General features: G+C 50.9%; 1 protein-coding gene across 5 annotated transcripts in view; it reads left to right on the top strand.

Moving 5' to 3' along the window:
* The window catches only part of RGL1 (ral guanine nucleotide dissociation stimulator like 1), a 221,882-nt gene extending 194,862 nt beyond the window's left edge, over positions 1-27,020 (top strand). For all 5 annotated transcript variants that reach the window (XM_037035325.1, XM_037035324.1, XM_037035328.1 and 2 more), the window contains 9 exons: positions 268-357; positions 2,722-2,808; positions 4,109-4,141; positions 6,669-6,790; positions 9,472-9,561; positions 14,416-14,602; positions 17,834-18,088; positions 22,441-22,555; positions 24,677-27,020. In XM_037035325.1, coding sequence (XP_036891220.1) covers positions 268-357; positions 2,722-2,808; positions 4,109-4,141; positions 6,669-6,790; positions 9,472-9,561; positions 14,416-14,602; positions 17,834-18,088; positions 22,441-22,555; positions 24,677-24,864 — 1,167 coding nt within the window. In that variant the 3' untranslated portion in view covers positions 24,865-27,020. The remainder of the gene's footprint in view (positions 1-267; positions 358-2,721; positions 2,809-4,108; positions 4,142-6,668; positions 6,791-9,471; positions 9,562-14,415; positions 14,603-17,833; positions 18,089-22,440; positions 22,556-24,676) is intronic.
* Positions 27,021-27,243: the final 223 nt, after the last annotated feature.

The following is a 27,243-nucleotide window of genomic DNA, read 5'->3' on the forward strand; positions in this document are numbered from 1 at the left end:
TTGATTTCACAACCAAACCGGAGCTCTCCTTACAGATTAGGGGGGGACAGAACAATCCAAGGCCACCGGGTTTTGTAATACACGGACCACTGGCGACAAGCCAGAGAGGACTTGCGTGGCTCTGCCCAGAGCCCACCGCAGGCCTCTTCGTTTCTCCTGGCGTCCAGACAGGTGGGCAGAGGGTCTGCACCTGGCACAAGATGCCCCTGCACTTCTTTCTGGGGTCACCCTTCTCCATCCCCGTCTCTGCGTGTGCTTCTCTTTCAGGAAGGAACCTCAAAATTTGCGAACCTGGACAGCAGTGTCAAAGAGAACCAGAAGCGGACTCAGAGGCGGCTTCAGCTCCAGAAGGACATGGTATGCACAGGCATCCTTCTTCCCTGAGACCCGCGGGACAGCGTCCTTGGGTGGGTAGCTGGGCTCCCACTCAGCACGGGTGCTTCCGGTCTGCAGGGCATCCACGCCTTCCTGTAGGTCCTCTGCTCTCCCCCGATCTCGCCAGTTCTCAGTAACCCGGGGAGGCCTGTAGGAAAGGTGTTATCGCTCCCATTTGACCCAGCAGGAAGTGGACGCTTCAACTCACGAACCACAGTGTTCTCTGGAGGTATTTGTTCTGAAGGCGAGGGACAGTCTGCAGCTGGTAGACGTCTGTCCCTCTTGCTGTCTTCCTTGGTCCACTCCTGCAGTGAGGAGCCGCTGCTCCGTTGGCCTGGAGGCCTCCTGGGCCTCAGTCCCCCTGTGGGAATGCATTACTGTAATCAGTTTTGGACACCGTAGCCCAGGGGCCCAGGACAGGGCTGCTGAAGAAAGAGAGTGTCTGCTTCCGGGAGGACTCGGTCTGGGTTCCTGGAGATCTCGTTTGTCCCAACCCCCCAGGCATTTTGCAGCTCGCCTTGCTAACCCCAAGGACAGACCAAGTCTTTCTACTTTGTCAGTACCCAGGAACATCACAGCTCCCTCCTCCAGGCTGAAGGAGAGTTCTTATCATCTTTGGCTTTACCGGAGAAGCTTTCCTAACTTGGAGCCCCGAGTGGGGAAAACTGGGGAGAGGAGACCAGAGGCTGACGAGCTCCACATGTCCTCATCCTGCTCGGAGAGGGTTTCCTCTTCCTTTGGAAAGTGGGACCCGAGTTGGACGTGTTCTTGGACCATAGGCCTCTACTCTGTAACCTAAAGCCTATGACGCACTCATAGCATGTCAGGCGCTCTTACTTGTTCAAAGACAAGTTAAAAATAGCCTTAAAAAAAGATTAGTTTGGTTCAGGATGAGACCTGGCGAGCACGATGGGGAAGGAGTCACTGCAGCCGACAGCGAGCGCCTGAAGGACACAGCCCTCCGAGGGTTGACCTCACGGAGCGGGTTTGGCCGAGGACACAGCCAGCTGTACCACGGCAGCCCGGCCTTGCCCGGCCGAGACTCTCTTTTCTTTCCAGAATTTCCCTAAGTGCCCCCGTGGACTTGAGGATAAGGTGACCATGGAAATGCCCTTTCGTTTGCTTTTCAACACAGTTAGGGCCTTGGTGGCCTTATGGAGAACAGAGATGATTTCAGAGGAAATCTGGTGAAATCGATACGGCATAGACCTGCCGTTGAAGTATTTCTACTTTGATTTCCAAGGGCCAATTTTTAAAAAATAAGCTTTTTGATTCTGGAACTTACAAATAAGTTCCGGGAAGCCTGTGAGTTTCCTTGAACCCCTCGCCCATTTTCCCCCCAGCGGACATCTTCCGTGACCACGGCACATCTGTCACTGCGAAGACATGACACGGGCAGGCCACTGCCGCCCGAAACCCAGGCCTCCTTTGCCTCCCACCGCTTGTCCGTTAGCGTCCTCTTTCCTTTAGGGCGCCAACCCAGCACACCTCGCTCATTCAGTTGTCACGTCCCCTGGTCTTCTCCGGTCTGTGCCCGTGTCTCCGTCTTTCCCTGGTTTTCATGACCTTGACCATCCTGAGACTGCCCCACACTCAGGGTGCGTCTGTGGTGTTCCTGGTCATTAGACTGTAGAAGCAGGTTTGGGGGAGACTGTCTCGGGGCGAGTGCCGTTCTCACGGCCTTTGTCGAGGGGCAGATGCACCCATTGTCCCTCGGGGTGTTACCCTTCCTCACTTGATTAAAGTAGGGTTTGTCAGGCTTTGCACCCCAAAGCCACCATTTCTCCCTCTCCCTCCTCTGTTCTTTGGAAGTGAGTCACGAAGTCTAGGCTGAGAGGCCACAGTCACGTCTTGTCCCCGTGTGGTCTGCAGTCTTCTCCAGTGTGCAGCGGCCCTCGCCCTCCCCGATGGCCACTCCAGACTGCCCGCTGTGTCCCCTTGCGCTGACAGAAAACAGGCATCTCACACCCGAGCTGACACAGTATAAGCCCCTTGTGACCACTAGTGAGGGTTGTCTGATTTCCCAGCTTTGGGGCTTGGTTTTCAAGACCTTGAAAGTTAGATATTAGATGATGGAGTTCTTGTGCTATTTGTGTAGCGATTTTCAAAATTTTATTCACAGATTAACAGTAATGGCCCCACATTAGGCCTAATGGTCCTTAGTTAATCTCCAAATGGTCCTTAGTTAATCTCCCAACCTGGCCATTCAAAGATCGTGGCTTCCATGTGCATGTGGGCGTTCTGCTGCCCGTAGCCCACGGCTGGCCCGGTGCTCCGGCGGGGAGGTTTCGAAGCCCCAGGCCTGGCAGTAACAACCTAGACAGTTTCACTGTGCTTGTTCCTCAGGGCGTGATGCAGGGCACCGTGCCCTACCTGGGCACCTTCCTGACTGATCTGACCATGCTCGACACGGCTCTTCAGGACCACATCGAGGTGAGTGCCGTGTGGCTGCTGGGAGTGGGCCCTTGGCCTTCGGAGTGGGTGCCCAGGGGAGAAATTCACTTTTCTGAGTGCCCGCCGTGCCCCCCGTCATTGTGTACAAGGCACTGTGCGGGCTGCTCCGAGGAGCACAGAGGTGAGTCATGCCAGGAGTGGGTCACAGCCCCCGGGAAGGCAGATAGCAGAGCAGACAGTGGCTGACAGAACGCTTCAGGATGTGAACACAAACCCTGGGACGGAGAGCGGAGGTCATGGTTGGTTCCGTATGAGGGATGAGATGGTAGGACCCTGTAAAGGAGCAGGTTTGAGCAAGACCTTGATGTTGAGTTGGATATGGGGAGGTGGTAATGTGCCCTAATATTCCATTCTGTCTGGTGGGGTAAGGAGTCAGTCCAGTTCGTTGGTTTTTAAGTATTCCATTTTTTTTCACATTTTCTGCTCTGAGGCCCCCACTCTTAGGCAAGTGTGCTCTCTCTCAACGGGAAAAGAGGTGAACCCGATCAACAAGCTACTTGTTAGTAACGGTAATAAATAAAGTATCAAGTGGGGAATAAATTGGATATTGGAAATGAGATTTAGGGATTGCTCGTGTATAGTTAAGCTTATCTCACCTCTGTGGCGATCACATGCTCAGCCTTTGTGATGAGAAGGAGCACAATTGTGTACATCTGAGCCTCCAAGTTCATTGTGATGTGGACATGCTCATTCGTGCTGCATCTCCTGAGCTCCCAGTCTCTTCACGTCCTCTGCCCCAGCGTATCTCAGGAAACACTCACTGGTGTTGGGAGTTTAGGGGAGTGGCCAGTGACTTCGCAGTTACATTTAGCCCACTGAGAATGGGAGCTGGGGGATGAAGAATTGAAACTCAGCTTTGCACGCCCCGCGGAGAAGAGACTTCCCTTTCGATAAACCATTGACAATTTGGTTCCTAGTATGAGTCGGGCTATCTGGTTTTGTTGCTTTAGGTCAAGGAAAAAAGTGTAATGGAACATTGACTCAAGCTCTTGCCTTCCCTGCTTCTGCAAACGTATTTGGATTCTGAATTGTAACTCCCCAATCATTACTATTTTGGTTGTTTTCAGATATTTTAAGAGAAGGCTATTTGCCTATCCTGTCCTTTTGTTGTTAAAATCATGTTTTTCTTGAAGCAAACAATGCTTCTCTTCCTCTGTAGTAGCCGTAAGTATAGTGTTAATAATCATGACTTGGTTGATTTTAATAAGACCTAGGCTTTGGCTGTGTTTCACAGTAGTTTGGTTTGTCACTCTTTCTTTTTATTTTTAATTTCTTTCAGGGTGGGCTGATAAACTTTGAGAAAAGGAGAAGGGTAAGTAGAGATCTTGGGGACATGTTTTTTTTTTTTTTTGGTAGAGGCAGAAAAAAATGAATTAGCATTCACCAAACACTGTCATATACCACTGAGCTTGGCATGTTCCTATACATTACACCCCAAGAGCCCTGGGAGGTCGATTTTTTCATCCCCAGTTCAAAGGTGAGGGGACCGTGACCGAGATGAAGTCACTCGCACAGAGTCCCCCGGTAGCGGAGCCAGGGTTCCAATCCTGTCCAGTCACTGCAGAGCTCACATGTCTTCCCTTATCCCCTCCCCCTCTCCTTCACAATTAGCTTCAACAATAATTCATCCTATTAAGGAGAAGGGGTTTCATGAGAATAAACGAAAACGAAGCGTTAACAGACAGTTAACTCTCATAGGTCTGTTTAGGACAGGGAAGGAAAGGGTCTTCATTGTTGTATGTGGATAATTCGTCTTTTTCTCTCCTGTCAGCATAGGAAAAGGGTGTTCAATATAAACTTTAATTCTTTTTTTGGACAGTGGAATAATTCCGCACTGCACTAAAAAAGGATAAAACAGAGAGCTTTGAGAATTCGCTATGGCTACAGCGTTAGCATGGTGCATTTAGATAGATACTTTAAAGACCCACAGGAAGATGAGTGTGAAAAATAATAACTTCACCCCAGAGTGCTCTTCTCATTCTTCAGTCTTTCCCTCATCCTTTTATCCCACAAACACTGATCACACACCCAGCATGGGTGGGAGAGCCCCGAACTATGGCGGTTTGGGTGTGGCAGCAGAACCAGAAGCAAACAAAACAAAAACAGAGCTCATAACGTTCCCAATCCAGGAGGAAGGTGGGCACATNTGAGAATAAACGAAAACGAAGCGTTAACAGACAGTTAACTCTCATGGGTCTGTTTAAGACAGGGAAGGAAAGGGTCTTCATTGTTGTATGTAGATAATTCGTCTTTTTCTTTCCTGTCAGCATAGGAAAGGGTGTTCAATATAAACTTTAATTCTTTTTTTGGACAGTGGAATAATTCCGCACTGCACTAAAAAAGGATAAAACGGAGAGCTTTGAGAATTCGCTATGGCTACAGTGTTAGCATGGTGCATTTAGATAGATACTTTAAAGACCCACAGGAAGATGAGTGTGAAAAATAATAACTTCACCCCAGAGTACTCTTCTCATTCTTCAGTCTTTCCCTCATCCTTTTATCCCACAAACACTGATCACACACCCAGCATGGGTGGGAGAGCCCCGAACTATGGCGGTTTGGGTGTGGCAGCAGAACCAGAAGCAAACAAAACAAAAACAGAGCTCATAACGTTCCCAATCCAGGAGGAAGGTGGGCACATGAGCAGGCAGTTTTAATGCTACCTGATTAAGGGCTGGTGAGGAGTGGGTACTAGGGGGGCATGAAGGAGGGGCATATACCCCCCAACTTGCCGGGTCAGAGAAACATTCAGGAGAAAATGACCTTGGAGTTAAAGCCAGAATTTCAGGAGCTAAGCAGGCTGAGCCCACTAGTGACAAGGTCTACTCGCCGAGACAAATGTTAGTCCCCTGTCCTTGGTAGCATATACTCGCTTCTGTCGCCTGAGGATACAATTTCCTTGAGGACACTGAGTCCAAGGACCAAGGTCATTGATAGGATGTTGACACCTTGGGGATCTTCCAGTCACTGAGTTACTTCTGTCGTGTCCTGTAATGAGGGAACAAATTGTTGTTGCCTCCACAGTTACCCACCTTTGTCCTTTAACTTCAGAATGACCCTGGGCTGTCATCTCTTTCCTTTTAAGTCTAACATGTAGGAACTCTCAAGAAAGTTTGAATATGAAGTCTAAGGCTAATAAGGCCTATACCCATTGCTTCCTCCAAAATAAAAATCCTTATTGATGCATCTAAAGAAGTATAAATAATTTCGGACATAATTGTATGCTTGCTTCTCTTGTGAGCTTTAAAAGACTTAGTTAAATGATGTACTGGAGTAGCAACAACCCAAGGGTTCGGGAAATCTACACATTCAAGTTTATGAGGCCCGGAAATGTTTAGATATTCATCCATACCACGATGCATCTGTTGAGGAGAAAGGGTTGGAAAAGATGGGCGTGGGGAACTTGGGAGCTTCTGGACTTTTCTTTTTTCATCTTTTAGGCTATAGACAGAAAATTCAAAGGTATTTTGGAAGTATTGAATTTAAAAATAACTTTTCTATCCTTAGAATAAAAATGGAAAAGAAAAAGGAAAAGTTGCTATGACTTTGGGCAGTAACTAGTTTGAGTTGCTTTGGTAGCTGATTTTCTTCATATGAATTGCTTTATTGAGAAGAATAGGGGATTGACCATGAAAGCATACAAGGACTTGAGAGATTCTGAGTTGGAATTTTTAAGAGTTACTCAGCTACTTTATTTCTAAGGAAGGCAGTGCTTCGGAGCCCTCCTCAATGATTTTTCTCCATTGTTTTTCCAAATGTGGCATTTTTCATATTTAAAAAATGTATATTGGGTTGGCCTTATTATTCACTCTTTCTTTTTGGTGTTCTGTCTTCTCTAGGAATTTGAAGTGATCGCCCAAATAAAGCTCTTACAATCTGCCTGCAACAGCTACTGTATGGCCCCAGAGCCCAAGTTCATCCAGTGGTTCCAGAGGCAGCAGCTGCTGACAGAGGAGGAGAGGTAGGTGGACACACTGCCCACCAAGGCAGGGCTGCGGTGTCGCAAGGGGAATGTGGCACTCAGTTCCTCGTGTGGCCATTCACTCACCAGCTGTTGAGCGCGTGGCTGTAGGTTCCAGGTGTTCGGTTTCCAAAGGGTGATGATGTAGCAGGAAAAGCTGAATTGATAGCATCAGAAGTTGTGCTCTCAGATTCCTGCTCTACATTTACTTATTTTTGTAGCCTTAAACAAGTCACTTATTCTTCCTGAGCTTTAGGGTGTGCTCTGTGAGGTACTTGTTTGTGAGGATTAAATGAAATACTGGAAAAAGCATTGTTAAAGTGTTTATCATAGCATCAGCACCCTGACTTCCACCACCACCACCTCCACCACCACCATCATAACCTTGACCTCCACCTCCACCACCTCCACCACTGCCACCTCCACCACCACCATCATAACCTTGACCTCCACCTCCACCACCTCCACCACTGCCACCTCCACCACCACCATCATAACCTTGACCTCCACCTCCACCGCCTCCACCACTGCCACCTCCACCACCACCATCATAACCTTGACCTCCACCTCCACCACCTCCACCACAACCACTACCACCGCCGCCACCACTACCACTGACACCACCATTGTCACCATGTTTGTTGCTGTCATTAATTGGTGCTAGCTTTCAGTCAGAGAACGAAACCAGGCTCATGAAGAATTGAAATAAAAGGCTGTGGGACCTTTAGGCAAAAACAATTCATTTGGCCAAGGATGGGTGGAAATAGGGAAGATAGTCATAAAGTGCTAACATTTGGGCGGGCCTGGGAAGCAGAGAGAAGACTGCTCCAGGAGAATGGGAGCAGAACATTCCAGGCAGAGGGAACAATGTGACCAAAGGCATGGTGGCCTGGCGTGCTCGGCATTTGGAGGACCAGCGAGGCCTCTGGTGTGGCTGGAACACAAGAGGCAGGTTTCGCAGTAGTGGTGGACGAGTGTGGACAGGGACCTCACCTGTAGCGTCTGAGTGTCGGCCCCATGGTGGCGCGTCTTTACCGTGCAGGACTAGTCTCAGGCTGCATCCAGCACACTGCAGGGAGCAGGCATTTGAAATTCAGATTTCATTATCCATAAATAAAGCTCTGTTGGAACCCAGCCCATCCGTTCACACCTATTTATGGGGCTTGCGTGCTGTAAAGGCAGAGCTGAGTAGTTGCTACGGAGACCACGCAGCCTGCAAAGCCTAGACTGCTTACTGCCTGGTCCTCCATGGGGAATATTCGCTGGCCCCCCGCTGAAGACCAAGGGATTTCCCTGAACGCTCTGTGAGGGACAGCAAAATCGACAGCACGTTAAGTATTTTGTCAGTGACGGGATGGGGTTTAGAGAAGTATCGTAACTGATCAGTGAGAGAGTCTGGACTCACACTCAGGTCTGCTGACTCTGCAGCCCAAGCTCCGAAGGGGGCTGCCTAATGTTGGACAAGCCATGTAACCTCTGTAAACCTCAGTCTCCCCGTTTGAAAGGTAGGTGATTTCTGAGGTCTTTTTAAATCCCAGAAGAGCTCGGTCCTGTTACACTAAAACGAAACCTCTGCATGGCTCAAGGTCCGCCTCAGTTGGTGAAGATGTTTTCTCCGCTATGCAGAAAACAAAGCAGGTGCTGCCTGTCTGCATTTTCTGGTCTGATGGTCACTTGTGTGAATTAGCTTTCTCTCTGGGTCCACCCTTCTCCCCACGACACATCCACCTGGGTCATGGTTTGGATCGAAGTCCAGGCTCAGAGCATCAGCTGTGCAGTTGACTTTTTAATGATTAAAGGAATCTTGGTTAAACATATCCTATTTTTCTTGCAATTTGTAAAAATCCCTACAGCTTAAGTTAATACTTGAATAACTCCCATATCAATGACTTGGTCCTGCCTTCTATTGAACAAATACCTGTAGATATCTTTAGGTTCAAGAAATGTACCCATACTTAGCAACTTACCAAGCTAATCACCACACTTACCCTCCCTCACCTGCCCAGAACCAAATGCATCCGCTAGCTGGAGTTCAGGCTTCCACCAAAGACCTTTCTCATCAGACATCAGTTCCTCTTGTGTTTCTGGGATTTCTGGCTGCCTGGCTGGGAGATGTCTGAATCTGGAGCACTTTGAACGGAAGAGGCTTTGGCAATGAAAAACCATGCTGATGTATCTTTATCAATAATGTAACTGCCTCTGTTCGCTGAAGATTAGGTAGTTTACAAAAGTCTCTTCTTTCAAAGAAACTTGGAGAAAAGATAAGTACGTGCACGCACACAGAAAGCAGAAAGAGGGAGACAGTGGAGAAGAGATGATTGTTCCCCTGACTTGGCAGTGGGAGGAGCGTGATCAGGAAAGAGATCGCTTTGGCCTTCGATGTCACCACAGAATGCAAATCCACGTGTTCAAGGCAGGCGGGACTAATCAGCCTCAGTCTGTGTGCTGGTACGGGGATGTGGGGCGGAGGCTCATATGCAGATCTGTAAGATCTGGCCATTAAGTCAGTACCCTCTGACATGGGTGACAGGATAACACAGTTATCCTAGCCTAAGGAGGTGTACATGCTTACTTTGAATAATCAGAACCTGCCTCTAAAATAAAACCAGCAAATCGTGTGCATGTAGATCTGTTCCTCAGTTGTTCAGCTCTGACCTCCGGCACCCCCTTCTCTTCCCCAGCTACGCCCTGTCCTGTGAGATCGAAGCGGCGCCTGACGCCAGCGCCACCTCGCCCAAGCCTCGGAAGAGCATGGTGAAGAGGCTCAGCCTGTGAGTGTCTCTCAGGGAAGCCCGGGGCCTTGAGGGGGTCATGACAGAGTTGGGGACAGAAGTGTACTCAACCCAGTCCCCCTGAGCCAGGGGAAAGGTGAAGAACAATTCGCTCCCTTGTTAAAGAGCTCCTCTTTGTCCTGAAGATCCATTCATTCTTCCCCACGGTGGGGTCGGGCGTGAACCACCATCGCCTCTTGCCTCCAGCAGTCTAGCAGCCCCCTTCCTAGCTTCCAGCCTGAGTCCGGTGGCCTCGTAAAATGTGCCCCAGATTGTATCACTTCCTTGCTGAAAAGCTCCAGGGGTTTTGTTTTAAGATAGCGCCCAGACTCCTTATCCTAGTTTACTGGGCCCTGCACCAACTTGCCCAGCCTTCTTGACCTCGCTCCCCTCACCCATCACTCCACCTTGCTCACCGGTCTCCCCACCACCCCGCAACCCCAGCAGGCTCGCTCCGGACCTTTGCTGTAGCTGTTCCTTTGGCCTGGCATGCCCTTTTGCCATGGTCAACATTGGCAAAATGTCACCTTGTGAGACAGCACCCCTCTAACTCAGCTGTCCACCCCGATCACCGCCAATCACTGGCTCTCTCTTCCATAGATGTCAGCCACCTGAAGGGGAACCTTGCCCCCCGTGTTCATGGCTGTCTGCTCAGCAGCTCAGTGCCAGGCAGAGGAGAGCCCCCCCCCCCTTATACCTCTTCATATACCATCTCCTCTGAGTAAAATCCACAGTCCCGGCAGTGGCCTTTAGGAGGGTACAGGGTCCCCCGCGCCTCTGCAGCCCCAACCTCCTGCCCGTACTGTCTCTCCACCTCTGTCCTGCTCACACTACTCCTCATTCTCCAGCTGCTGAGCCCTCCCTCTCCTTTGAGGACACACATTTGTGTTGCGTCTTTTTAGCGACACACCTGCTTTGGCCAGGGTAAAGCATGGACAGTGACTAGAACATCGTTCAGTTTGTTCATGGCAGAGTGGCCTTGGGAGCCACGCTCAGCTGACACGTGCCAGCCCGCCCAGTTACTTGCTGTGTGAATTTCTCTTCTGTGGTTTGTGAGACGAGAGTAACAGTGACCCCTCTGTGGGCTGCTGCCAGGACCAGTGGGGTCGTAACACCCCAAACAGCACCTCGCCATTCCATGGAGAGCTACCGCTATTGTTTATGGAACAACTTTCTGTTACTACTTTTTGGGGGGGTCAGGATTCTGAATATTTTTATGCATTTTTGATATTTTTCTGCACTGTGCCTCCACCTACCTCAGTGGGTCGCTCTAAGGCAGGGATGGTACATGAACTTGGATGTTGTCCCCAGTGGAGCATCCAAAGGCCCTTCTGGGGCATGGATGGCATGCTCTCCCACTCTCAGAAGCTGCTCAGGCTTCTTCCTACCTGATGTCTTACTCGGTGGTTGAGGCATTTGAGGGTTAGGGTGGAGCATGTGATTTTATAGAAAGCAGTTTTAAGGCAATCCTGGTGTCTTGCCCAACCTGGGCCCCCCGAATGTGAGCTTTATGAGCTTTTAGATTCACCTTTATGGAGTTTTCCATAGGATCTTGCTATCTTTTCATTGCTGTGGAGGGAACAAGCTCTCTTTCGTGAAAGCCCAAAGGCCTGACCACGCCTGGGCGGCCGGTCAGGTCGACGGCTGCACTGGGAGCCAGGCTCCCTGACCAGGGCCTGCGGGGACACGGGGCCTCTCGGCCTCACGCAGCACTGCGGGTCTCTGGGCCGTCGGAGGTCAGTGCAGGCAGATCTTGTTCTACGTGCTACTACCTTTGCCCCTTTGCTTTTCTTTCCCTGTGCTCAGGCGGTTGCCACTGCGCACCATCCTTACATAACTGCTCCAGCCGGAGAATCCGCATGTGCACTGTGGGGACACGCTCACCTCCCGGTGCCCTGTCTCAGCATCACCCTGGGCAAGTGCACAGCTCTGTGAGGACTCTCCTGGGAGGCAGGAGTCCAGGAGAGGCAGGACTGCCAGGGCTCAGAGCCCTGCACAGAGTGCGGTGGACACCTGGCACACCTCTGACACACCTCTGACACACCTCCAACACTAGTGGAACCTTGTCAAGATGCCCAAGTTTAATCCTTGGTATCTGTGGTTGAGTTTGAACCTGTATTTTGAATAAAAGAGTTCAAAAATCCCCATCTTATTTTTTGTATTATACATATAAGGGTGTTTTCATATATTTTCCAAAGATTTTATGACCTTAGCATTTTTACAGATATGGAAAATGTGGTTTCTTGCTCTCCCTACATTTAATGATGCATTTACTCAAAGAGGCTGGAGAGTATTTGGAGCCCTGGGGGAAGGGGGGCCTTGTTTGAAGGTTGGAGATGCCTAGTATTGAATTAGAATTAACCTTTACAAAGCAGAACGACCTCGTTAAATCGCACAGCTGGAGAAACCTTTGGTCTTTGGACAATGCCATTCTAAGCTACGGACTCAGACAACGGGCTGAGGACCTGCACTAGAAGGACCCTGTGCCCCGTGGACACAGGTGACAGCGGTGACGTTTTTCTTCTGTGCACTGCGATCAGAGTGTAGCCCTCCCTGCCCAGCCCCAGTAGTGCTCGGACGTCCCAGGAAGGGGGTGCCTGGCAAACGAGGCGGGAGGGGTGGAGCGGAGGCAGAACAAGCATGCGCCAGGTCTTGGAATTTGAGCTTATGATTCCTAAAATACTAAATAAAAATCAAGGTCATCTTTAGTGTTTCTGTTGGTGTTATTTTAAACAGTCAGTGCTTGTTTGGGAACATGTGGTTCCTTCATGCTTCCTACTCCTCCCCTCCTTTTCCTGCCTCTTTCCATGTTGTCTGTTCACAGGGAACCCTGTCAGCCTGTGTCTGAGGCAGCGTTCCGCCCTCACTCTCGGAATCAGGTCAGATAGGTATAGAATTTGAGAATGGCTGTGTTTTTTTTTTTTACTCGGCACTTTGACGACATCGTTCCATGTTTTCTGACTTCCGTGGTTGCTTTTAAGGTGTCTGATAACTGTTTAATTACTGTTCCCTTGTATCATTCCCCCACCTTATTGCCTTTTAGAATTTCTTCTCTCATTTGTGTGTTATTATGCCGTTTAAGTGGGGGGTTCAGTCTTACTTACCCCACTCTAGATGTGGTTCCTGGATCTGAGGATTCGTGTGGTTTGGGAGTTCTGGAACCTTCCCAGCCACCGTCTCTTCAGCTGTGGTCCCTCTTGCATTCTTCGAACTGGCTCCTGCTGGGACTCTTCCCGCACACGCGGGCGTTTCTCACTCTGTTCTCTGTGTCCGTTAACCTGCCTGATTTTCCGTGTCTTGTATGTTGATGCTTATTTCTGAGGACTGTCTTCAGACCTGTCATCTCGTGCACACTTTTCCTCTTCAACCCTTATTTAATCCTTGCTTTAATTTAAATCACTACATTTTTTTACTCTAGAAGTGAAATTTTTTTCAAGTTACATTTGCCAGAGTATCTTGCTCCTAACACCTGTTTTCAATTTCTTTTCTTATATCTTTAATACTTTTAAAATGTACTTATAGAGTGGTCCATGGTAGACACTCAAATATTTGTCAGATGAATGAATAAATGATTAGGGTTTTTTTGGACAGTTCCTGTATCTGAAGTTCTCAGGAGTCTAAACCCGCTGTGTGTTAAGTGTGTTGACTCTCTCTCTGGGTAAGGTATTTTGTTGTGTGTATTTTATAATTTTGCATTGTGAGCTCATTTTCATCAGGGAATTCTCTATAGCCTGAGTTGAAGGTTTATATCTGCAGAAAGGATTAAAAAAAATAACTAGTTTACTCAGAAGTATTGCTGGCCTGGTGTTCCTCGACCACGTGGGTGGCAAATCTGAATGAGGTGCTGGCTGAGAGTGCATGTGACTTCCGGAGAGACGCTTTCTTCCCCCAGGCTCACCCAAGGACAGAGAAGCTGCCCTACTGTCTTCCTGTGCTGACAGGAAGCTGCTTTTCTAGCCCATCTTTTTACTGAGGGTACAGCCCTTCGAGGGTCTCAGTTCCAGCTCCCTTCCTCGTGCAGACAGCAGCCCTCATCCCTGGGGCCAGTGCGTGTGTTAAAATCCATGTCTCCAGTTTGCCAGGATTGGCCCCTCCCACTGTCCATCCAGAGCAGCTGCAGAATTGGCTCACGTGCTTCTGGTTTTCAGTTTCCCTTTCCTTTCTGGGGGGGTTTTCCTTACTATCTTGCCCAACTTTAAAAAGATGTGTTAATGTTTCTTATCTGGTTGTTGATTGCGAAGAGACTGCGGTTACTGCAGTTCACCAGACTCTGGGGAGCAGGACCTGCCTCCCCCCTCGGTTTCTCGTCCAGCCCAGGGCCAGTCTCCCGCAGCCTCATGGGGTTCATTTCATGACGAGTTCGTTTTCTGATCCTGCCCGAGTGGCCCACAGACTGCTAAAAATTGGAGAACCTTGACCCAGAAGGACTTCAGATTAATACAGCCCTTTATTCGCCTAAGCACCCTGGGTGTTCTTTGAGGTTGGAAATCACCTATTGGGACAAGATGTTTACTGTGATCTGTTAGAAACTTTGTAGCAAATGTTCTCCCAAACTAACAGTGACAGGGCAGGCAGGATTGAGAAAACATCAAGGACTTAATTAACACAAAAATGCCGGGTCCGGCAGAAGTAAGGCCTGCCTGAGTGTGGTGGGTCGGGTAATAATAGGGGTGTGATAATTCGTAGTTTTAATTTGAACATGTCACCTAAAATGTCATATGGTGTGCGTGTGTTGTTACAGAATGACATGCTTGTGACTTTGTCATAAACGAGGGGCGTTATCTGTGCTGGACCCAGCATTTGCTCAGTCACAGATTCCAGGCTTCTCAGAGCCCGGCCTTGTGCTCTCCGCAGGCTGTTTCTGGGGTCGGACATCATCGCCAGTAGCACTCCGGCCAAGGAGCAGCCCAAGTCCACGGCCAGCGGGAGCTCCGGCGAAAGCATGGACTCCGTCAGCGTGTCGTCCTGCGAGTCGAACCACTCGGAGGCCGAGGAGGGCTCCATCACGCCCATGGACACGCCCGATGAGCCTCAGAAAAAGGTACTCAGTCCCTCCCCCTAATTCCTAACTCAGACACGAGGAAGGCCTGCTGTCAAGTTTACCACCACTGCACGCGAGTCTGAAAGCCAGGTGCTCAGGAGGTGTCAGGAGCAGAGCTCTGTCCGGGGACTCGCTCCTCGGAGATTCAGGTCTGAAAGCGACCGGCCTGTGGGTTCGTTCACCGCGCCACCTTCTGCAGCGGCGCTGCGCATCCACGCCCAGAGGCGGCAGAAGGGGTGTAACCCGTAACGTGAGCTGCACTTTGTCCGGGAGACGTAGCGTTTTCTTCAAAGGAGCAGGAAGGTTAAGAGCAGACATGTGTCCGCTTCTCGGTGTTTCAGCTCGTTTCTGTCAGGCTTTCACCGCAACGTGCTGTGCAGCAGGCCGCTTCGGACCCAGCCCCTAAATCACAGCCTCTGACTCTCTGTCGTGCACGCAGGCTGGTTCCTTCCAGTCGGGCCGGGCCTTCCCTGTCTGCCTTCTATTCTTTCTGGGGTGAGGGCTCCCCAGGCGTGTTCTTAGCGCACTAAGGCAGGTGAACAGAGGGCAGTGCCAACCCTGTAAGCACACAGGAAGCCTTCACCTGGGTCATTACCTCCAGTGTTTTATTGGCCAAAGCAAACCATGTGGCCAAATGCCCACAAGTAATGGCAGCCGAATAAAGGGGGCAGGGAATGGTACTCCCCTGGCCGTGGGAGGAACTGGGGAGTCAAAGGGCAAGGGCACGGACGCAGATGGCGGGGGGCGGGGGGGAGTTGGTAACACTGACACAAGCTACCACGTCCCCCCAAAGGAAAGTGATGAGAGGTGGCGAAAGAATTCCCACAGAGCGAGTCCATTTTCCGCACTGCAGAAGTCAGTGGAAGGGAGGCAAAAGACCCTTCCTAGTCTCCGTGCATGTCTGCTGCGGTTGTTAGTCACTGAGCTCGGATCAAACACGTCAACTTGGACGTGACTAAAATTTGCACCATTCGGGGAGGTTTTGGCCACCAAACATGCTGTGTATGTGATTTCTGGCCCTTTGGTTGGCTGAGGCCGGAGAGGTAGTGTGTTGGTGACAATCCCTTCGTGTTGTTTATGTCCGTTTTGCAAGGGGTCTGTGCTGTTTCACGTCCTGTTACAACCACAGCAGCAATCGGGGGTCCTCAGGGGACCTCGTAGCACAGCAGCCAGGGCAGGAAGGCCACACTGCGGGGGGGCGGGGGGGCCCTCAGACTGACATGAGCCAGGCCACCCCCGCTGCCTTTCTCGCCTTTCTGTTTTGAAACCCAGGGAACATTTTCCTAATTTTAGGGAATATCTCTGCAAACGCCTACAACCATTTTCTCAGGGGTTTCTCTAAGCCAGGAGTGTGGTCATTCTCCGTGACCTTGACCTGCAGCACGGAATCTGTCAAAATGTGAAGTCTAACTACTCACCTCTTGACAGGCCCTTATGCTTCGCTCCCTGATCGTGATTTCCAAACGCTTGTTCTCCCACTTGCTCCTCAGAGTAAGTTCTCGTTAAGGATTGGGGGGCCCCAGTCTGTGTAGAGCTGCTGTCCCCCAGCTTTATCATCCAGGTTTTATCTTAATTACAAATGTCACTAAAGTCGTGGGAAATCTGAGGAAGGAAAATGGATTTACATGAAAGAGAAGGCGATGAAACAGAACCAGGAACTGGGACCTGGAGCCCCCTGGGGTGGGTGCCCATCGCCGTGCGCTGGCAGGCAGGGCCACCATCATGACGACTGTCAGCCGGTCGGCTGCCAGCCACCCAGTATCAGCCAGTCGGCCCTGGCGCCCAGACCCTGGTGGGTGCCCTTGGGAACGCGAGGGGAAAGTGCAGCCGAGCCATGTAGGGTAGGGCCCCAGTTACTGACCCCGGCACCTCAGAGCCGGGGCATGAGCTGGCTGGGCTCCAGGTGAACGAGCCACGCAGTAGGGTTCACTGAGCGGTTGAGCCGTAGGAAGACATTCCTAGGAAATACGGTGGAGTCGACTCCAGTCTACGTGGAAGCCAGGCCACCAGGAAGCTCAATTCCTGTGCTCCATCTCCACGGAGAAGGAAGCTGGTGCGAAGGAAATGAATGTTACTTATTTCTTAAACGACTTGCAGATTATTTGATAGGATTAAGTGGTATATTTGGCCTAACTCCCGAGAAATTATTTGTCGTTTTCTGCAACACCAGCCGATGCCCAGAATGATTCAGTTTAATGGCTGTTCGGAATGCCACTGACTGAGTGGAGCGTCTTTGATTGTCGGTGTTGCTCGTAGAAAACGACGTCGTTAATCAGAAATTGCACGTGGTGTAGCACCTCGGTCCTTAATTGTCCTCGGTGTGACGAACAACCGGAAAACCTGTACTTGGTTCCAGAAGCAAATGTGGAAAGTGGTAGGGCCGCTCGCAGGCTGGGTTCCGTTGGGCGAGACGCTGTCCTCTCTTTCCCTCATCTTTACGATGAGGGCACTGCGTTTGGTTCTCACGCCAGATGAGAGCTCATCACACCCCCAGAGTGATAAGTATCACCGAGGTAATGGGGTACAGTGTCCCTTCAAGTTCATTCAGCACGTTACCATTGGCTGCCAGCCGGGCCACGGGAGCCAGGGAACTGGGGACACATCCAGTGGCACTTCAGACAGTCTCCTCTATGGCCTCGGACCCTCAGCAGTGGACAGGGAGTGGGCCCCTGGGGCTTTTTCAGGACCAGTATTTCACACGGGGCTGTATATTGTGGCCTGCCTTAGAATATTCTAAAAATATCAACATTTCTCCATTTCTCAGCTTGCTACAAAGTCTGATTGGGAAGTGGGGTCAGGATAGAAATGCCGCCTGTGGGATCTCAGGCACCATTCCCACCCAGGGCAAGTGGGATGGGATAAACTGTCGGTGAGGCTTTCTTTCCTCCTCCTGGAAGCTTCTAGCTTCCTTTGGGAGCCCATGTTGCCTCTAGTTTCTGGTATCTGCTGCCATCTGCTGGTTCACTTGCCTCAGAGCAGCCAATAACTGGACCTGAGAGATCGCCCTCCCTCACACAGATGTAGGGTGATTGGGTCAAGTACTGAGTCCCTGGTTGGCATCTGCCCTGGGGGTGCCTACCAGAGAGACGAGATGCCTGTGCATGGTGGGCTGCTTGGAGGAAATCACTGAAATGAGTCAGTCTCAGCAGCTCTGCTTTGAGAGCTGTGACAAACGCTGTCCGCCAAGGTCCTGACAGTTCCCCGGGCCTCTGGGGTGTGCTCCTCTTGCAGCTCTCCGAGTCGTCCTCCTCCTGCTCCTCTATCCATTCCATGGACACCAACTCCTCAGGGATGTCGTCCTTAGCCAACCCCCTGTCCTCCCCTCCGCCCTGCAACAACAACCCCAAGGCCCACAAGCGCTCCGTCTCCGTGACTTCCATTACCTCGACGGTGCCGCCCCCCGTGTACAACCAGCAGCTTGAAGACTCCTGCATAATCCGCATCAGCGTGGAGGACAACAACGGCAACATGTACAAGAGCATCATGGTGAGGCGCGCCCCCTGTTGGCCCAGGCACACGCACTCACGCTAAAAGAGTGGGTGCCAGACCAGGCGGCTCCAGGTGTCCCTGGGCAGGTGCCAGTGATGCACGCCTATAAATGCCTGCTCACCAGCAGTGCATACAAGACACACTCTTTCATCTCAAAATGTGCTAACGTTTATCCTTCAGGTCAGTGTCACCCTCTTCAAAACTGTCCTTTTGGACGGCCGTACGACGGATTCCAGGGGGGATGCCCCTGCTGCACCCCAGCTTGGGGGTCCTCCCTGTGGAGATCCCTGTTTGGGTTTGTAAACGAATGGCCACGCAGTCTTAGCACTGTCTCTGGTGGCGAATTTTTTTTTTAAGTCATTTGGAATCCAACTCAGAGTATTGGATGATCAGGCTGGAAATACAGTTTGAGTTCACAAAGAACTACTGTATTTTGCTGTGTATAATGCAGTTTTTTGCCCAAATTTTTGAGGGAAAAATAAGGATGCATATTATATGTGAGTAGTACTAATTCCATATTTATATAAGTGTTTTTAATTATTTTATTTATGCTTCATGTGTTAAATGTATAACTCTAGAAAGCAATAATGATGTCCATATGCAAAACTGTACCCTGGAATATGATCGTTGGTTTTGCTTCTAATTATAAATCAAAAATTGAGTTAAAACAAAAGATTTTTTTCCTGAAAGTTTGGGCCCAAAATGTGGGCATGTATTATACACAAGAGTGCATTCTACATGGCAAACTATGTTATGTTTACAAACAAATGAGACTGGACATTTTGAGCTTCTCGTGAAAACCGTGTCTTTGAGCACAGCCCCAGAAGGTTTGGACAATGGCAGTCTTGTGGGGTACAGAGCCTGTCCGGTGTGTGCGCCGTGTGAGGTCTGGTGTGTTTATCACAGGAAGAGGCTCTTTAGCTTATAGGGCATATGTATACTGACCAGCACGTTCCGCTTAGCAGTGCAGTCCCACAGTGACCTGCGTCTCATCTCCGTCTCTCTCCTTCCAGTGCACTCAGAGTGCTTCCGAGCTCAGCTCGGAATACAACACAGGATCTGGACGCGACTGTCTTTTAACTTTCTGAAGAAAAGCTTTACTAAAGCATGCATCGAACCAACTAATATTTCTTGAACTTGGTTGTGTACTAGTCTTTGGACGAGGATTTGGGGATAGGCAGGTGAATAAGACATTTCTGTTTTTGAGGAACTTATCAAAAGAGAGATTATGAAGCATTATTCAAAATGTTCTAAATACTCTAGTGGAGATCAGACCAGACAATAAAGGGCCTAAGGCCCCCATGAAGGAGTTTGTGTTAGTCCCACTGGCCATAGGGTCTTATTGAAGGCTTTTAAGTTACAATTGGGATCTATTGATTTGAAAGGTACTGAGAATTGTGGTGTCTCGGGGCTGGAGTATACAGGGCCTGGGCTGGAGGTGGGGAAGCAAGTCACGTTCCAGGTAGGAGATGGTAAGGGTTTGGCTGGTGGTCATGTGACTGGAGACAATATGGGTTTAAAGAAGATTTTTATCAGCTGTAACTAGAATCCATTCATCCGGTTATCAACGTTCGGTTGCTGTTGTTGGGGACAAGGAAAGTGGGGACTCAGGGCTGTCCGAGCGGCTTGGCAATGCTGGTCCTGCCAAGTGAAATAGGACCTGCTGGAGGAGGAAGTGTGGGGGCATTGAACTTGGAGGTACCGGTGGGATGGCCACACGGCATCGTCTAGTAGATGGTCAGAAATACAGGTTGGTGCCAGGGTCCAATACTGGGAGCCATCCAGCCCCACTGGGCGGATCCGCTCATGGGGGGTGAGTGTAGGCGGAGACAGAGGGGGAGGGGCTGATCAAGGAGGCCAAGGTCATCGTGTTGTTTCTGTGTTTTCAGCATGGTTTGTTCAGGTGGACCCTCTGACACGTGCCTGCCAGAGGAGGAAGTTCCACCTGGGTGACTCTAGGGTGACTCTGAGCTGAAGGGAACCAAGAACTGATGTGTACGACAGTCAGCGTGGGCAAATCTCTGAAACATCACGTCGAGCCAAAGAAACAAGGCACAAAAGATTACATCCTGTGGGGGTCTGTTCGTTCAAACGCGGGCCCAACCAAAACCAGCCTGGGGTGTTAGAAAACCCACCTCGGGGACGGGGCGCAGGGAGCTGTTTCATCTCCTGCTTGAGGTGCGTGAAGGCGACACCCGAGCGTCATTCGACACTGCTCCACTCCGTGGAGCCACCACACGCGGTGGCCATGCATGTGACACGGGGACAGTCCAGGTCAGGAATGTCTGTAAGTGTGAAACATGCACCAGATTTTGAAGGCTGAGTGCCAAGAAAGAACACGCAAATCTCATCAGTAATTTTCATATCCCCTATATGCTGAAATAATATTTTGGACACGTTGGATTAAATAATATGTTGTTAAAATTAAATTTTGTACAACACATGAGCAATGAGGCCACTAGATATTTAAAGTCACGAACGGGGCTCATACTATACGTGTCTGCTGGACGGGGCCTGTTCAGTGCAGGCAGCCACAGGGGCGATCAAGCTGTGAGTGCGGACTGTGACCCTCAGTCTCCCTCCGTGGCTTTTATGGTACAAAGTGCTAAGCACTGAAGGAAAGCCCCCGGCTCTCCCGTCCTCGTTTGGACACCGCTGGGGGAGGTGGAGGTGAGAAGATAACGGTGGCCTGGCTTTCTCCTCGAGTGGGTTTCACTAACCATCTTAGCCCCACGCGCCATCGGCCCGAGGGGTGTCCTTTCTCCCTTGGCTTCACACTCCTTGTCCACTTGGATTCAGCTGTGGAACTATTTTCTGTAAACCAGCAAACAACGTATTCCCACCTTTAAAATGTTGCGTGCCCTCATTTCTCCCTCGTAAATGGACGTGCCAGGTGTTTTAGTAATGGACAGATGTGCGAGGTCTTTTTTCGCCTGCAAGGACCCGTCGGGATGCACGTTGTTTATCGAATCGCAAACACCAGCTGCTGCCCCCAACCGGAGGGAGACAGCTGGGCCGCGCTGTCCCCGGGTCCCAGTGACGCCGTTCTCTGGGGGACTTCGGCTGCTTTGTTTTCTGTTTGTTCTTGTGGTTGTCTTGTTGTTGTCTCTCCTTTTACTGCCTGGAGAGAACAGTTTTCATTTTTAAGTAAGAATAATTTGTGTTTTCATTTTCTTTCTTTCATATTTAAAGAAATCGCCCAAGGGATGGAGTATGTGTGAGCCTCTGTCCTGATCACCCTGCCGCTGGGCGGCTGATGGGCAGGGGCGAAGGGGAGAAAGTCAGGGTTGCTGGCGAGGGGCAACACACTTTTTGACAAATGTTAGCTTTATATTTTTAAACATTTAGAAGCTGATTTTTGTTGATGCATAATTCACAAACAACTACACACAGAGACGTTGTGTTTAGGTCTTTGGGTTTTAGTGACTTCACTTCAGCCTCGTCTTGTCTCCGTCTGTGTATATGTGGCCATCACCCCGAGTCCAGATAAAGAACCTCCTTTCATCACTCCTGTCCATCCAATCCCCTCTTAACCTGGTCAAGGTTAAGGCTAAAGTCAGTTTCCTACCACCACAGGTTCGTGTGGCCTGTTTTGAAAGGAATTGACTCCTGCAGCATGTATCTTTTTGTGTCTGGCTTCTCTGGCTCAAATTCACGTTGAATCTCGTTTTTTTTACAGATTCATCCCCAATATTGCGTGTATTAGTGCTTCATTTCCTTTAGTCTGCGGATCAGTGTTCTGTTGGGAACACACTAGAATTCCTTTATCCATTCCCTGTTCTCCTGTGGATGGAGATTCGGGTTGGTTCCAGTCTTTAGCTATTACAAACAAACCTGCTAGGGGCATTTGTGTGCGGCTGCTCTTGCAGACCTATGTTTTCATTTCTCTTGGCCATACCTAGGTGTAGATTGCTGGGTCATAGGGTCCTGTGTTTTTTCAAATGGTCAGCATGCAGAACTGGTCATTTCTGACCCCCAGGTGGAAGCCAGTGCCATGGCCGCAGCCCGATAGGTAGGGATAACTTGGGTCCCAGACTGAAACTGCTGTCCATTTTTCAGAATACGTCTTTCCTTGGAACCTCAGCCAGGGCGAGGGAGACCGGCAGGGCATGCCTTCTCGGTAGTTTAATGGGGAGGACACTGTGACTCTGGGACAGTAGGCAGCTGACAGTAGGTGACCCACCGTCCTGTGACTGCTGAGGCCGTTTCTCCTGGGAGGCCCAGGGTGGCCAGGACGTGAGGGCCAGGAGCGCTCTCTGGGGAAAGGTCAGACATGGTCAGACACAAAAGGTCAGACACAAACACGGACGCAGCTGAGCACCGTGCCCGCCTCTTCCCCGCCCTTGCAGTTGACCAGCCAGGACAAAACGCCTGCTGTGATCCAGAGGGCGATGCTGAAGCACAACCTGGACTCCGACCCGGCCGAGGAGTACGAGCTGGTGCAGGTCATCTCGGAGGACAAAGGTGGGTGCGCGCCTTCTCACCTGCCCACCCCAGGTCGCCCGGCTTTAAAAGACAGGAAATGGGTGCAGTGTCTTCTTTTAAATGGAACCAAGTGGGGGTTTAACTGTGCCAAGGCAGAGCTGTGTGGGGGCCACACCATCGCCTCACATGTAGAATTAAGCGTCTCAGGCTGCCTCCCGCCCCAATAGCCCTTCTTACGTCTATGCTTTGCTGAGAATGCCTGCTGCCCACTTGTTGTAAACTTCTCACCCAGTCTGAGGTCTCTCCCTGAGTTGGGGTGGGGGGCAGCCTGGGGGCTCTGCTGGGTGTTTGCAGGGGGCCAGGCACCTCCTCTACCCCGTGACGTGTGTCAGCCGGGTGTGCCCCGAGCTGCAGCAGTCTCTAGTCATTCCCATTGTTGCAGTTCGCTCCTCCTGAGGGGCTGGCTAGTGTGCCTTCCAGTGCGGCTTTGTTCGTAATCGATCATCCTGTAGCACAGTCTGCTGACACTGGTATCAGGGCTCTGCAGGTCACACTTCATGGGGTGGGGAGCCGGTGACCCGTGAGATGCTTCGTACGCCTAGAACCCATTCCTCGAAGAAATGCCTTTTACGGAAACACTGGGCAAATAATCACCCCGATGTGCCTGGTTGCCAATCTGAATTGGGCTTGTATTTGCCGAGAGGCGGAGAGAAGCTGGGAGACAGCTGCTCCACACCCTGTCACATCACAGAGAGGGACTCAGTCAGAATGAGCCTCACTTCCCAGGACAGAAGGACCCCGGAGGAGAGCAGCCAGACTGAGCGGTACCTGTCCCCAGGATGAAAGACAGTAGCCTCCGAGAAAGCTCTTTGTCAGCTGCTTCTTGGGAGTTGTCTCCTTCATTCAGCTGAGCCCCACCTGGCAGGGTACCCCTTTCTCAATTACGAGATCTACTTGGATGTTGTTTCAGTGAAAATTCTGAGCCTAAAGTGAGGTCTCCTGAGTTTCACCACATTGCTGACAAAAACCCTCAGATGAGGCTGGCAGGTGTGAAGACCCAGGAACCCGAGGTGCGGCCGGGTCCGGCTTCGTTAGCAACAGTGCCGTCCTGGGTGGGCTGCCTGACCTCCCCAGCGCTTAGGTAGTTAAATGGGAACACGTGGGCGAGAGCTGGAGGCATTTTACAGGACCTGTCCTTTCCGATCGAGGAGAGCCTGACTGCGTCAGCCTTGCAGTCGGAGCTCAGTGTCTGAGGTTAGCCCGGGCCGGCTTCCCCCGGCTCTGCCGTCAGGTCCCCTGCGCGTGGCCTCCCCCTCCACAGAGCTGCACCCACACAGTTCACCTTTCATCGTCCCTGTTTGGGTGTTTAGATCCCAGGGGTCCCCGAGTGCCCAGTAGCATATACTTTTTTAAAAAAAATAAGACTGCGTTAAAATAACTTTGCTTAATAGCTTCCTGTCACCCCTGGAATACTCCTTGCTCAGAAGTTGCAGCTGTGGACCTGGGAGTCATTGAAGGAGACAGTTGTTCAAATGTGGACAGATACGCACTGTCTCAGAGGGATGCTGTTTAACATAGAATGCAAGCCCTTGGTGAAGCAGGGCCTCAGGACAAATGAAATACTGGGAGGATTAGGGATTGCCTCAAAAATATTTCTATATTCCAAGTGAAGAGTTCTGGAAAACTGTCGATTTTCTACTCCCCACCCCGCGTGTCAGTGGGTCCTCGCCGTCTCAGAAAAGCTGCGTCTCAGAGTAGGAAATAGACTGCGGAGGAGGGAGGCCTGGGTTCCAGTCCCACTCCACCATGGCTAGCTGTGGTCTTGGGAATGTCGTGTAAATCTGCCCGGGCTCTGTCTCCCCCAGAACTCCTTTCCAGTTAGAACTTTCTGCATGTGAATGTTTAGTTCAGGGGTCGAATTTCTAAGATGACATTTGTACTTGGTTTTTCTTTTTTAAGTTGGGATTGAGACGTTGTAGGAATCTGTTTTACTTGCGGCAGAGGCAGGGGGTTGGTCACTATCTGGTTCCTTTCACATTCCAGGGACGGGGTGGAGGGCCATAGTCCTGGCCTCGTTCCTGGGCAGATTCTCCCCCCGCCAGTGGCCGTGCTGGGCTGACCCGCACAAACTGACCGCCTCTCTGCGCTCATCTTTTCTAGAGCTCGTGATCCCAGACTCGGCAAATGTCTTTTATGCCATGAACAGCCAAGTGAACTTTGACTTCATTTTACGCAAAAAGAATGCCACGGAGGACCAAGTGAAACTGCGGAGCCGGACCAGCCTGACCTTGCCCAGGACAGCCAAGCGGGGCTGCTGGAGCAACAGACACAGCAAAATCACCCTCTGAGGGGGACCAACGGCCCCTTGCTCACCCACGGCAGCAGAGTGGGGTGAGGACGGGCCGTGGGCACTGCAGCTATTGCCCAGTGTTAGAGGGTCCTCCGTGTCGCCAGCAGGCGCTTATCGAGTGCCCGCGGTGCGAAAGGCCTCATGGGGAAGTTGGAGATGAATTTGCTCTGAAACGGATGAACGATTCACTGATCTCCTCAACCTGAGACTGAAATGCAAAATTATTCACATTTATAAATATATATTACACATATTTGGTAGGTATGTGTACATATAAAATATACGAGAGACGTGGATATTGTGGATTATGGAAAAAACAAATTTGCACAATGGCCTGGGAAGTTGAGGTCACTTTTTACAGGGAGATAGAAGGAACTGAGAACCTGGTTTCCTGCCTGCCGAGTCAGCGGATCCAGTCCTGGGAACACAGAGTCCTTTGTGCCAGTATTATGTGAAGTCCAAACTGTTTCTATTAAGGAGAGGACGAGCCTCTCAGTGAAGTGCCACCAGAGGGGAACAGCTGCAGCGGTGGGCGGTGCCACGGGCTCCATGAAAGGCCGCCGTGGGAAGGGCTCCGATGAGCCCGTGGCTGCCGGCCTCTGCCCTCACCCAGCCTCCATCGGCTCCAGGGAGGCAGGGAGGAGCCCCGGAGGCCCAGCCTACGCCCCTGCCCAGTGCCTGACACTCCTGGGGTCCACACGGCGCGTTGTGATCTGTGGCAGCCACACCATGTTTCTGTCCCCCCCCCGCCCCCCACGGGCATGTCACAATTGTCACTGCGCCCATAGCCATGTTCTCGGGCAACGCAGCCTCTTCCGATTGCCTTTTGCATGTAAAACTCCATGTCCGGGGTCTTTTGCCATCTGGATTGCAGCAGCTCTGTGTTATGTGCAATTTGTTCCTCAGGTGTAGAAGGTCCTACTGCAGTGGACTCTTATTTGATCACGTTGAGCCTGTGAAAGATTTCTAAGCCGGGACTGCTCCACTCACAGCCCTCGCGAGACGCTGCCCGCTGACCGCAGCGTCCTGCTTTACGCACTAACTTTTGTGGCATTACTGCGCCCGGTCACAGGGCACGGGGCTGCCTTTCTAGAGAGGCCCGCTCCCCGAGTAACATTTTTGGATTCAGGCCCCCGCCCCTGGGGACCTGAAATGGATCCAGTACCATTTTTTTTTCGGGTCCCCACACTTGCCATCACAGTGTCCCTGTTCCGTGACTCTTTCCCTCTAGTGACAGCATCACCCTCCCCCTTCCAGATCTGGGCTGCGCTGGGGTTTGAACTAAAAAGCCATATGTGGGCAGTTGACGTGTGTAAGAAGCACTTTCCGAATGTCGCCCTTTTTAAGAAAAAAAGAATTCTCAAAACACCAGTTTTTATCCCAGAAATAAAGAACGGAACCGCATATGAAGGGTAGATGGTAACCTGGAGGTTTTCCCCCCCCGCCCCGAATCCTGTGAGACAGCTCCCCAAGGTCATGTGCTGCAGACAGCTACATGAAATCTGGGGGAGACACCAGGGAGAGTGGAGGGGTTTGTGGCCGTGGACCAAAGAACGAGCCGGGAAGCCTTCACGTTTCCTCTCGGTCTTCCTTCGAGATCCATCTGTGCGTCGCCAGGACTCGAGGGACACAGCGAGTCAAAAAGCACTTTCTTCCATTGGCGAGGCCTGTCCCCTTCGAGCTTCTGTGCCTGGAGGAGAGGTGGCCGGGGTGCTGGACATCATGGACACTCAAGTAGACGGAGCCTCGGCCCAAGGTCTGTGGTCTGGAGGTCAGAAAGGAAGTAGAGAACGGCCAGCCTCGTTGAGAGCTCTCGTCGAGAGCGTAGTCACGGCGACCTGCCTGTGCCCATGTGCTCGCCCTGTGTATTTATACTGTACATGTAGAGTCTAGATTTATATACTGCAATGTAAAAATATATATATATATTTTCCTTTTTTAAAGACGATGGACATTCCAAGCAGATACAACGTAGCCTCATTTATTTAATGCCACTTTAAACGTCCTCATTGTGTCTCCTGGTGGACAGCCGGGTGCTTTCAGCTGCTCGCATGCTTGTCTTTCTGCGTCCCCATCACCTGTTTACTCTGGGGTTACACTAATAAACTGGTTGGGACCGGGGTGGCACACGCTGCCGGCCCCAAAGGGACTGTATCTGGAGTGTTAATCAGGTGGGCGCTGGGTTTCCAACGTGTCCATAAGCCCTTCAGACGCCCGCTGTGGCCCAGTTTTCAGGAGCAGAGGGCAAACCGGTGGCAGAGTTTGGGGAGGGACCCTCTCCACAGGCAAGTGTTGAAATCAGACTTGGGAAAAGAATGACATCCTTAGGACGCTGTGGTCCGATGCCTTCCTGCCGAACTGCTCTCATTAGGATCTG

This window comes from Sturnira hondurensis, unplaced genomic scaffold, assembly GCF_014824575.4.
Source record: "Sturnira hondurensis isolate 20B ecotype Veracruz unplaced genomic scaffold, ASM1482457v3 Scaffold0022215, whole genome shotgun sequence".
Taxonomy (NCBI): domain Eukaryota; kingdom Metazoa; phylum Chordata; class Mammalia; order Chiroptera; family Phyllostomidae; genus Sturnira; species Sturnira hondurensis.